The sequence below is a fragment of the Cygnus atratus genome, chromosome 1 (assembly GCF_013377495.2).
Source record: "Cygnus atratus isolate AKBS03 ecotype Queensland, Australia chromosome 1, CAtr_DNAZoo_HiC_assembly, whole genome shotgun sequence".
NCBI lineage: Eukaryota > Metazoa > Chordata > Aves > Anseriformes > Anatidae > Cygnus > Cygnus atratus.
Genome location: NC_066362.1, coordinates 176,585,655 through 176,598,203, shown reverse-complemented (window position 1 = coordinate 176,598,203; position 12,549 = coordinate 176,585,655). Strand labels below are relative to the sequence as shown.

Genomic DNA, 12,549 nt, shown 5'->3' with positions numbered 1-12,549 from the left:
ACAAGATTTAATGGAAAACTTGCCCCTAAATAGACTTGACATGCATATAGAATACATAAGGCAAATTTAAAGTAGGCTCCTACCTGTGGCACAACAAACAAAAGACAGCTACTGCCAAAGTTCTTGGGTAGCTGACATATTTCATACATACAGACTTTTGGAAGACAAGCTTAGAAGACAATGGTAGTCATCAAGCCAAATGATCTAAACCACTGTTTAAAATTTAGTAGCAAAATAGATATTTTCATAGCACCTCTAGACAGCATTTCTTATACCCAACTAAGAAAAAAGAAAACTTTAGAAAAGGGCCAGATTTCACACGCTGTACTTATTTTCTACAGAAAGTAAGCATCACAAATGGTCTTTTTGTAAGACACTTAAATGTGAAAGGCATTTTATTTTTCTTAAAGATTCTGTAAAATTGTAGAAAGTAAAGAAAATGTATTTTTTCAAGTATTTGATTACAAATTAGTATTCATTATACGCACTTCATTTCAGATTTCTATATACAGACCATATTATGTATTTCAAAAGTATGGGTTGATGCAGCAATAAGATGATACACAAGTGAGAACACATCAAAAAAAGATCAGGTTTTATATTACAAAGGATACAGACGTGACTCTTTACATCATTACGAAGTCCTTTACGAACAAACTCATATGCTTCTTCCTTCTTCCCTAAACAGTTCAAGGTCAGTCCTTTCATAGCGAGCGTTTCTGTAAGAAATATCATATACTTATGTTTCTCACTTCCCATATGCCACTTTTCACAATGCAGATAGCCTTTGAAGTTGTTACACAGTAAAGTTCCCCATTAAATGATAAATTTAGATCAGAATAGCTGCCTTACACAGCTGAAGGTTGTTATATGGAGGCATTTCCTTTCTTGAAGCTGGTCTTAAAAGACCTTTGTAAAGCATCATACAGATGTGATGAACGTGGACAACACAAGCTTTGGTTAAATCTATTTTTTCATTTGTGAGTTAGCAATAAGCTGAAACAATTTTAGAGGGCTCGGCTTTATGTATTAAGGTTCCAGGTAGGCAGAACATGAAAGAAATTTATTAGGTTGTGTCACACAGTAAGAAAAAAAAATCTGTCACAACCAGTTTATTGCAGGTTGCTTTCAAAACATTAGTTAAGAGGACCTTATTTCCTGCTACAGTACTTTGGGGGTAAAAGACCTTCTCAAAGTAGTAGGATTTTGAGAGGCAGAAGATTCCAAATAATATGTTTGCATGACTATTGCTTTTCTTCTTCCCACATTCAAGTAACACTGTGGGAAACAAGCCGCATGTAAGCATGCGCTCTGCCTGAAAGCTCATCCAGATTCATGGGTGGGTTCTTTTTTGTTGTTGTTTTTCCTGCTGAATAAGAGACCGTTTATTTTTACCCACTGCCAGAAGATTATTAGTCTCATTTTCAACATCATATTCAGTTTTTCCTCTAACTGCAACCTTTTCCCCTGCGTTAATGGAAAGGGCCCATGATCTCAAGGTCAGTTATAATGCCTGCTTGAACTTTAATTGGTAGACCTGTCTCTTAACAGTTTTCTTTAAGAGTACACCTAAAGTGAATGACAACCCAAAATAAGCCCTTTTGTTTTGTTTTTAAACCATCCTACATACACACCGTGGGAACACAAAGCCAGAATGATACCCTCACAGCACACCAGGAAGCTTTAAAAAGAATATCCCCACTCTGTGAAGGAGGGCAAGCTACTCCTACCTTCCCACACCAGGCAGATAACCGTCCAGCCATAGCAATCCATCTGTTTATCACCTTCTCACCAAATTTTTATAATTCCTTATCTCTGAAGCTAACTGTGACAACAGTGCAGCTTCCCATCAGATCATTTCACTGGCTTAGTTCTGCTTCAGCTGTTCATTCCAGGCTTTGCTCCCAAGCTTCAAAGCCACTAGTGGCTCAGAGCCCAAGTAGTATGTGGACTGCCAAGGCAGCTAGCTGTCCTGGAAAAGTTTAAGACAGCAGGAGCAGAAAAGACATAGAACTGTGTAGTGAGAGGTTATAAAAAAACACGTGTTAGTAGAGGTAAGTGATTAGGGCACAGAGCTAGAGAGGCCACTCCATAGTTTTGAAGCAACTAAAAAAAACCTGTACCTCTAGCTCTAGGGAAGTAATGAAGACAACCAAGAAAGAGCAGGCTCTGGTGAAAGAAAGATTAGTCAAACATTTTGCCAAGATTTGATGAAGTCAGAAAGCAAAGTAGTTTTGACACAGTACATGCACGCTTAGAATGTTAGACTGCCTGAAGAGCACACAAACAAAAATTCACTGTATCAAAAGAAGTATTCCCTGAACCGTGCAACAGAAATCCCATAATGCAGTAGGACTAGGGTATCTTATTGATGATTCAGTTCTAAGAGGCGTAAATAAAATCAATATTTTCCTGTTCAGTTTCCTGCAATATTTATCAGAACAGGCCAGTCCAAGCATCAAGTAGCAATGTGATTGGCAGTACAAAATATACATTTGACAAAAAAGGTAAGATTTTTAATTCTTTGGCAGAACACCTTCATGTAACGTTCAAAACAAGGGATGGCTTTCTATTAAAAACCACGCTACCATTTTGACCTGGAAACCTAGAAAGGAAACTTAATTGGAAACTTCAATGAAGCGTGCATCTACTACACCTTTTGATCTTCCCACCACAAAGGGTTTCTGACTATGAGCTAGTGGGGACATTCGGTGTGAATGCACTATGACTAAAGATGCAGAGTATTATTCGGCCACAAGGACAGAATTATTCTCACTGACAGGCTCCATTCTTTCCCAATAGTATCAAATAGACTGACTATCCATTTAAACACATGACAAAAGGAAAAAAGAAACTTTTGAGCTCCGCGGTTACCTCCATGTTCAGCAAATTTTGGGTTAGAGAGTATCATCTTGCAGAACTTGAGTCCATTTTTGTACTGTTTTTGTTCATAGCATTTCTGGGGAAAAAAAATTGTAAGAATTACAATTACCAAAATGCATTTTAAAACAGTATCTTAACATGCTAGTAAAAATGCAGTAGTAATTTCAGTCAGGTAATCAGGTCACTAACAAGCTCTAGCTGAATATGACTATTTGTATTACATTGTCTTTTTTCCAGCATTCAGCACAATATCTGCCTTCATTCATACACAGTCGGTGCTTTGCCTCATGGTCTCCACTGAAACTGAACTGTTGGGACCAAGCTTGCTGCTCCTTTTCCACAGAAATAGGAAAGGCAGATAGTGTTTTAAGAATTTTTGCATTGAAGTGTAAAAATGACGAGCCAAGTTAGATAACTTGACTCCACAGAACTTCTGAGAAGAGTCACTGTCAAAGAAACCAAGCGCTCCATTCGACATCCCATTTCCCCTAGTGGCCTCCACATTAACAACTCGGAGAGAAGACTTCGGTTGTCACTGATGTAGGCTTTGGGGAGAACAAGAGAAACCTTGAAGTAGAATAAACCTGTTGTGGCCTCAAAAGAAATACATACACAGATAATTTACCTGGGCATTAAAAAGTTAAGTAGTAGTTGGAATAGTACAGCTAAAAAGCTACTTTTAAATTTATTTTGGCTATCATTTACCTAATGGTTATATAAATCAACAAATAATGCTGCTCCATTGGGGAAAAGTTAGAAAAAAAGTACAAGTGAACCTTATTCCCTCTTCTTTGCAACACATTAGCTCGTGCTCATAAGCCAGTTAGATTTTAGTCATTTAGACCACTAAAGCTGATCACTTTAAAACAAGCTTATATAAGCCAGTTAAGGCATGCCTGTATCTCTAAGCATGAAAATGATTTATGGTCAGCTAAATACGTTTTTTTTTGTTGTTTTTTTTTTTTAATTAAAAAACCAGCTTAACTTGGCACCATTCAGTTAATAAGGTGTGTTGTCCTGCTCCATTTTAGATGGTTATTTCAAGGAGAAATGATGCAGTTTCGGTTACATACTTTGATCTTTAACTGTCTGTAATAGATCTCTTCCACTCCATCAATCTTCCAGGACAGAGGTAAAAATCTACATTAAGTAAACGCAGTGTGTGGCAACTCCTTTGCGGCTATAATGCATCCATATTGCTTCTCAGGGCACAGGCAACACAGAAACATGCCTGTGCTCACTTTTGGGTTATTAGCTACGGTGGCAAAGCCCAAGTCCTGCCCCAGCCCACAGGAAAAGGCTTAGCTGCAGACAGCTTTTAGTTACTTGTCTGAAACTCAGGACATTTGTAGTTAACCATGATTAACTGGAGACTAAATCACAGAATAATTTTAGTTGGTAGGAACCTTTGGAGGTCACCTAAATCACCCCTCAAGACAAAAAGGGCCAACCTTGACATTAGATCAGGTTGCTCCGCCTGGCTGACTTCTAGCAGGATGGCCAGGGGGTTCCACCAGGGGCAAGTAATTATACTGGGGCAATTAACATTTAAACACCAAGAGCAAAAAGGCTTTGAGAATTTTCTCAACTAAGAACTAGTTTCCACATCCTTATCTGAAACAATCCAGGTTGCAGCAAGCCTTGGAGTCCCCTCTCAAGGACTGGGGAATTCTCCCATTAATCTGTTTTTTCCTTTCTCAACACAATATGTTTAGTATCATTTTTAAAGAGCCCTAAGAAAACACCAACAACGCTTTAAGTATGCTTTCTAGGTTTATTCATGTGTTCCTGAAAAAGTAACAGAACAGCAAGTGTTCATCCACGATTCTACAACTCTTACAACACTGAGTAAAACTTCAAATATACCGTAATGCTTGACCAACACACATTTGAGTCAAGGATTCACTTAAGACAGATCAACTGCCTGAAGAAATCATATCGACTATCCTTGTTCTGATGTTTTCTTTTCGAGTTCAGTCTTGGATCTAGAACAAGAACTGAAGCTAGATAATCCCAGCCTGCTTATGGTTTGGGCCGTGCTAGTTAGCCAAAAGGTGACTTCCCAGCAGCCCCACCCCTAAATAAATATACGTATGTGTTTGTAAATAAGTCACGAATCGATGCCAACAGATTGATATGTATATGTTTACGCCAATAAGAGAAAGGACCTTACTCAGCAACGCAGGTTATTAACACTCATCATCAATGTCTACAGAGGTACTGGAACGCTCGCAGACTTCGTCATGTTGACAAGCCCAGGGCTTTGCAGCACCCCAGCACCACGACGGACAGCTTTTGAACTCCCTCCTCTCGCAGCACGAGCGAAACTCCGTGGGCTCCACCTGCAGCTCGCTTACAGGAGGCAGGAGCAGGGGTCGATGCCGTCTCACTTGGCAGTACAGGTGGGATCCATAGCTGAGAAACCTCATGCCTCCATGTGGATTCAAGTTCTGTGCTTGTCAGGACAAATATAGCTGTGTTCATCAGGATCTCTCTCACTGAATTAAGTCTTTCAGTACATCAAAAGCTCAAGTTAATATGCTGTGGGTTTGGTTTTTTAACTTGTTTTTAGAAAGAGCCTGATCTGCTGTGCTTAACGTGAGGCTTCCCATCACCCTTCCACAGCCACTATTTCCTGCTAAAAACTAAAGCCAGATCACAAATGTCTACACGCCTGAAACCTCAAAGGGAGGTTCTGGCAAGGCCAAAACACTATCCAGAGCTTCTGCTACCAGATGTTTGCCAGAGAAGGTAACATCCTTCCAAGAACATCTCATCCTGGATTATTCTCTTCTTCAACACTAACTCGGAGATATAATCCACTTGCAGGGTTTGACACACAGCTAGACCAGACATCAGTCCACGTGCTTCCAACTATGTACGAGTGCCTCTGACTGCAGGTCAAATGGCACAGCACCCAGGAGGTAACCACAATAAAAGAAATAAAAACAACAAATTGTTTTTTTTTCTTCATTTTCCCAATACAAGAATCTGTTTTTAACACACTGGAGTTTAATACACAGATCAGCAATTTCACAGCTGAAGAACATCTCGTTCTGCTCCTCAGACATTAGCACATGCTCCTGAGAGCCATCTATCAAAAATAAAACCTCAGCTGGATAATCAAAGAGAGACTGCGGTTGCCATAACTGATTCCCTTCCTTACTCCGTGTCCCAAGGGCCCAAACATCCCGAAGAGATGTGATATTATTTCAGAAGCCATTTTCAAGTGACGACCAAATAAAGGGCAAAATATCACAAAGGATGAATCGTGCCTGACCACCCTGGTGGCCGTCTGTGATGGAGTGGCTGCATCAGTTGACGAGGGAAGACCGACTGATGTCATCTACCTGGACTTCTGTAAGGCCTTTGACATGGTCCCACATGACATCCTGGTCTCCAAATTGGAGAGAGATGGATATGATGGTGGACCATTCAGTGGATAAGGAATTGGCTTGAAGGCTGCACCCAGAGAGTGGTGGCCAATGGCTCCGTGTCCAGGTGGAGGCGGGTGACAAGTGGTGTCCCTCTGGGGTCTGCCTTGGGACCGGAGGTGTTTAATATCTTTATCAGTGACACAGACAGTGGGATCGAGTGCACCCTCAGCAAGTTTGCAGATGACACCAAGCTGAAAGGCGCAGCTGATACACCAGCAGGAAGGGATGCCATCCAGAGGAACCTGGACAAACCTGAGAAGTGGGCCCACGTGAACCTGATGAGGTTCAACAAGGCCAAGTGCAAGGTGCTACACCTGGGCTGGGGCAATCCCAGCCATGAGCACAGACTGGGAGAAGAGCTCACTGAGAGCAGCCCTGCAGAGAGGGACTTGGGGTTCTGGTGGACAAAAAGCTGGACAGGAGCCAGCAGTGTGTGCCTGCAGCCCAGCAGGCCAACTGCGTCCTGGGCTGCACCGCCAGAGGGGTGGGCAGCAGGGGAGGGAGGGGATTGTGCCCCTCTGCTCTGCCCTCGTGAGGCCCCACCTGGAGTGCTGCGTCCAGGGCTGGGCCCAGCACAAGGAGGGTGTGGGGCTGTGAGAGCGGGGCCAGAGGAGGGCCATGAGGGTGGTCAGGGGGCTGGAGCACCTCTCCTGTGAAGACAGGCTGAGAGAGCTGGGGACATTCAGCCTGGAGAAGAGAAGGCCATGGGGAGACCTCGTGGTGGCCTTTCAGTATTTCAAGGGGGCTTGTAAAAAAGATGCAGAGCATCTTTTTACTCAGGCAGATAATGTTAGGACAAGGGGGAATGGTTTTAAACTACAAGAAGGGAGATTTAGATCAGCTGTTAGGAGGAAATTCTTCACTGTGAGGGTGGTGAGGCCCTGGCACAGGCTGCCCAGAGAAGCTGTGGCTGCCCCATCCCTGGAGGTGCTCAAGGCCAGGCTGGATGGGGCTTTGGGCAACCTGGTCTGGTGGGAGGTGTCCCTGCCCAGGGCAGGGGGTGGAACTGGGTGGGCTTTGAGGTTCCTTCCAACCCAAGCCATTCTGTGATTGTATGATGTGAAAGCATAGCACCACATTCAAAGAATCAGGACAAGTGTCACATCAAACCAAACAGCAGTGTTAAGCACAGCAAACATACCTCTTTAGTCAATATAAATGTTTTAAGTCTGAGGTTGTTTAAGATGGTCTGTGGCTGTAAATCAAGCTGCCAGTTTAAGTTCAACCCAAATGAACCAGTCCCCTGGTAAGCATTTGAAGTTTTCTTTAAGCACGGTTTAGCTCTTTGTAAGTAGCTGAATCCGGACAGCCTCACACTTTTAAGAGCACCTTTTAAGTTAATTAGTCTTCCCTAGTACTGATGAAGTGCTCTCCAACAAATCCGTACATCCCACTTGCAAACCCCTTCACAATCTGAAAAAAGTTTCAGCCTTCTTCTTGCCAGGCAGAATCTTCCCTTGTTGCTAAGATTTTGCTACAAAACTCGAGGATTCACTCGAACAACATTTGAATCTTATATACTTAGTGCTTCGATGTCCACATCCCCTACTTTTTAAACAGTACAAGCCTGCTGTGTAACACTGACGGGGGAGGAATGCAGAAGGAAGGAACCCAAGAGCTAAACGTGCAACAGCAGAGGCAAGAGAAAAGGACAAGGCTTGGACATCAGAATCTATGGAAAGGATGCTGGAGGCCAGTTGCACTGGAAATCTGGCCATGCCACAATGGGAACTGAATTCAGCGATAGAAAACACAAAGTTATCACTGACTGATTCCGAGCAGCATCCTTTGTGGGGAGCTGACAGGTATTTAGTGGCTGCTCAAATTGTCGATACCCATTTCTGACCCAAACCAGGTACAATCAAATGCAGCAAGATCAGCACGCTGTCAGTACTCTTCTTAACTGACATAACATTTAATACTTGGACCTTTTAAAGTCTTCACTGTTTTATCGTACCTCTGTAAGTGTCTTCAGCATCCGACAGGCCATCTAATGCTTCCCACTGCAGTTGATGGAATCACCTAAGCACCTTTCTAGGATTTGGGGCAGAACTCAGCATACACACTGCTCCTCTGCTACCAAGCAACTACTAAGTTATTGACCAGTTTGATAGCAAGGTCTGATGCTACCTTTTTTGAATAATACCCAGCTAAGTTGTGAAGGAGTTCAGCATTTGAGTTGGAAATACTTGTATCATGCGAAGTTTGGCTCCTTTGCAATACTGACAAGGGAAGAAAGACTATCGTGGTACTATTACATTTCAGATGCAGGCTAGGGATCTCTGCAGAAGATTCTGCAGCCAGCAACCCTCCCTCTACACTGATTCCAGTTCACTGCTGTTTGAGAAAACAGAAAATCGAACTGGGGAAAGTGGGGATGCACATGAGGAGGCTTCAACCCATGGAGGCCAAGGTGAGAGTTCATCACAATTCCCGTCCTCACAGCCTCCTACACTCATAGTCCCAGGACAGCCTCCTGTGGCACCAACACTTCTGCCCTCTCCTACTGTTACACCATATGCAGGGCCATTCCAGCTTTCTGCCAGTAAGATCAGCTAACCCCGAGCTGAAATGAAGAGAGGAGGAAGACAACCTGCATCCAGCACGGTTTGACAGCTGAGATGAGAAGGACGAGGGGCGCAGGTCATCTCTGACCATCACTGGGGCTTGGCAGTGCAGAAGCTGAGTCAGGCCCCAGTGAAACGAGCGGCCAGCATCAGGTAGAGCACTAACACCAAGGTACTCGTGTCACAGTAATATTTAAGCTTTCACTACCATGATTCTCCTCAAGCAACAGCATTTTGTCCTTAAACCATCTTTTCCCACTTGGAGCTCAGATCTACAGATGGCAAAAAAAAAACAAAACACAGATTAAAAAATTCGCCCTAAATTAAGATCAACTCAAAGTCAGTGCTGTGCACAAATGCTCAGTACAACGTGAGTCACTGGGATATCCTTTGCTTCAATAAAAAAAAAAAAAGAGCAGAAACAAGAGAACATTCAGTAGGAAGAGCTCTTCTTTAGAGGCACTTAGCACCTGTAACCTCACCACAATTTGAGTTGCTAGAGCTTCTTTAGTTTATGAGCACGGGTATGCCTCTGCAGAACAGGAACCACAACTGCATGCTAGGAATTAGACAAGTGACAGCCCTGCCACACGTTTTATACTCGTTTTTCACCTGCACTTTGGGCAGAAGTTCTGAGGAGACCAGTCTGCCACATCTCCTGGGATGAAACCGCAGGGAGGTTAGCAAGAGCCCGGACTGAGCAGGTGCTCCACAAGCTAGGGGAACTGCCTCTGTGAGCAGGTAAGCAACTGAAACCATCAGCAGTGTTTTGTGGGACCCGATGCGCACACAAATTTCAGGCTTTAAAAAATAAAAACTTATGTAAAGGACTTGCTCCCCATGAACCTACCCGGTGCCTCAAAACCTCCAGCAGCTCCTACATCTTTGCAGCAAAGAGCTCCGCAGCTGAACTACTTCTTTGCTAGGAACTTTGTGTTTGGCAACTGCTACTTTGTAGCTGCCATTTCTACCAAAATGTGAACTCGACAGAAGAGCCTGAAAAGAGGTAAGGCTCTGCTTTAATACCTGCTTCCTTCGGAGAAGGCCGACAGCAGTGTTGAAAACGTAGCCCTCAGCAGTGGGATAACACAATCTGCATTCAGCCCAGAGCGGAAGGCACGACTCAGGATTCACTGGCTTCCTATTGCTGGACAAGGAAACTGTTTTTAACAGAACCCGCAAATCCCTAAAAATCTCAGCTCTTCGGGTAAGCCAGCTCACAGCCAGTACTATGTCCACGTTAAATTAGGGTTTCCAAGCGTAACACATTCAGCCACACAAGCAGTTTTACCTGCTATGACGCGATTTACTCCTGCGTGCTTTCAGACATCCTTCAGGTTTTCTGCCAGGTGTAGCTTAGTACAACTGATGTCACTGTTCATCAACTGCTCTGCTCAACACAGTGAAGAACAGTTAAGGAAGTTGCAGCGCAAAACACAGCGGGACTTGACTCTGAACGCTTATTTATCCATACAGGAACCCCTCAAGACATCCCACTGTGAAGAAACAACCAGCATCGTTCCACAGAAGCCTGGTTTATGAGCCTTATCACGACAGCATTCATAAACTCCTTCGGAAAATTAAAACAGGAATATGCATTTGGGATCCAGGCTTCTCTGATTTATTCCGCCTCGAGTCACTAACGAGCGTGAAGCATGGTTTTCCCTTACAGAAGCCCCACTGACACTTACCAGCAGAGCACCACCCGTCCCCTGCAATCCTATCATTTCAGCAGCCTGCAGTTGACCAGGGATCCTCACCACCACTCCGGAAAGTTAATAGCAAGGGAGCAGACTTCTTCCTACACTGCCCCCCAGAGCAGCACAAGTGACACCCGCACCACAAGCCAAGCATCCCAGTCACACCAGAGGGCTTTTACTGGCAGCTCCGTGCTCTCCTCTGTAAAGGATCCAAGGAACCAGCCTCCAGCAGCCACTCCAAGCATCCACTGCTCCACAAGGGGATGACAACGGCCACCTCAGCTATGTTGTCAGCCAATTTAGGAGGCATTAATTAGCATACCATCATAGCCTCCTAATTATTGAATTGAATAGTTTGTGGTAACTCCCCCGCATCGCTACTAAGAAACTGACTATTTGCATGTCTATAATCCATTACTACTACACAAACACCAAGACAAAATTTTAGAATTTAATGAATAAAAATTTAACACCTACAAACACTTGCATATTTATCTTTTATCATAGAAGGAATGTCCTAAGACCACTGCAGAGTTCAGGGAACAGAAGACAATTCATAGTTGAGCAATTCCTCAGACGCTGGTGCGTTAGATAATTTCCAAGATTTGTTCACAAAAAAGGAGAAAGGAAGATGCTTACGGGAATGAACTAAGCAGTAACAAGTCGCTGCTACAAAGTTAAACTTCTTGTGTTTAATTACTTGAAATCAGACAAGTAGGTGACTAAACTGTTCTTAGTAAGAGGGTTAGCCCCATCCTTACAGGATGAGATATTAACAGGCTAGCCCTTCTTCAAAGGAAACATATTTGCAATTAAAGCACCAAGCCTTATTTCATGCAACAATATGTTGCACTCAATAGGAAATCAAAGGATTACTTAAATACATGACACTTTCCACAGTTAGATGAGGAATGAGACAAACAGCAGGCAATATCTTATACTGTCCAGCACAGGCGGACACCAATAGTTATTACGGGACACTTACCAGTTTAGCAAGTAAGCCATGAAGGTACCACAACAATCCCTCTGCTTTCCTCTAAACTACCGCTAAGGACCAGTGCCACACACTCCGTCCAGACAGGGCTGATTCAATCTCATAAAGGCAAAACTTAACCCTAATTTTCAGATTTAGTTTATAATCTAGTACTAAGTTGTGCGTTGGGGTGTGGGACTCAAAGTTGCTTACACTAAAATACTTTGAAAGTAAGCTTAAAACTTGGTTTTAAATAGATGAAACAAAAGTTTCCTAAGCTTACTAGAAGTAAACTTCAAATGCACATGACTAAACTGCGATGTTAACAAGAAGTGCTTTTAAGTTACCACACATACGTGTTTATTTTAGATCGCATCTGCCCTATTTACTTTACATGTCACAGGAGCTGAAGACTGATTTTTAAGTGGCAAGAAACACACCAGCACTCCTGTATTAATTCTTCTTTATGGACGCCTCTCTCTTCCCATAAAAGGGAGAGCCAGGAAGCTTTTGAACGTGTTCTCCATGCCTTCTGTGAGGCTGAGAAGCCAGCCTGAGGAGCTTCCAGTCATGCAGCCCCTCCCTCCCAAGCAATGTCACACCTGTAAGCACGAGTGTGGCTTCCAGCGGACAGAGTCTGAGGAAAAGCCTCTGTAGAAGAGCAGAAGCAAGGCTTAAGAAACCAAGCAGACCTGAAAGTCAGGACAGCAGGAGAAATGAACTCTAGCACCACCTCTTACAGTAACACCGAGAAATTAGAACAATTACCTATACGCTAGAATTTTACCTATGCTGCAATTGCTATTACTTGCGTTATCACATCACATCTAGTTTTAAAAGTGAGCTTGTTCAAGTACCATCAAGCACGCTGGCATACAAAGCGATGTGCCTTAAAGACTACTTACTCAGCTTCTTGAGTAGATTTCACACCTTACACTGAACTCCCGTGAGGTCACGCTAGTTTGGGCAGCTCTGTGTAAGCTGGGTTT

The 12,549-nt window shown here is 43.3% G+C and overlaps 1 protein-coding gene across 5 annotated transcripts in view; it reads right to left on the bottom strand.

Annotated features, from left to right (window-relative positions):
- The window catches only part of NAA16 (N-alpha-acetyltransferase 16, NatA auxiliary subunit), a 64,864-nt gene that overhangs the window by 50,331 nt on the left and 1,984 nt on the right, over positions 1 to 12,549 (bottom strand). For 4 of the 5 annotated variants that reach the window (XM_050711587.1, XM_035553316.2, XM_050711591.1 and 1 more), the window contains exons 2-3: positions 2,875 to 2,959; positions 615 to 719 (exon numbers count right to left, since the gene is read on the bottom strand). In XM_050711587.1, the coding sequence (XP_050567544.1) occupies positions 615 to 719; positions 2,875 to 2,959 (190 nt within the window). Of the gene's footprint in view, positions 1 to 614; positions 720 to 2,874; positions 2,960 to 5,056; positions 5,405 to 12,549 lie in introns of those variants that run through there. The other variant, XM_050711594.1, reaches the window with a different exon arrangement.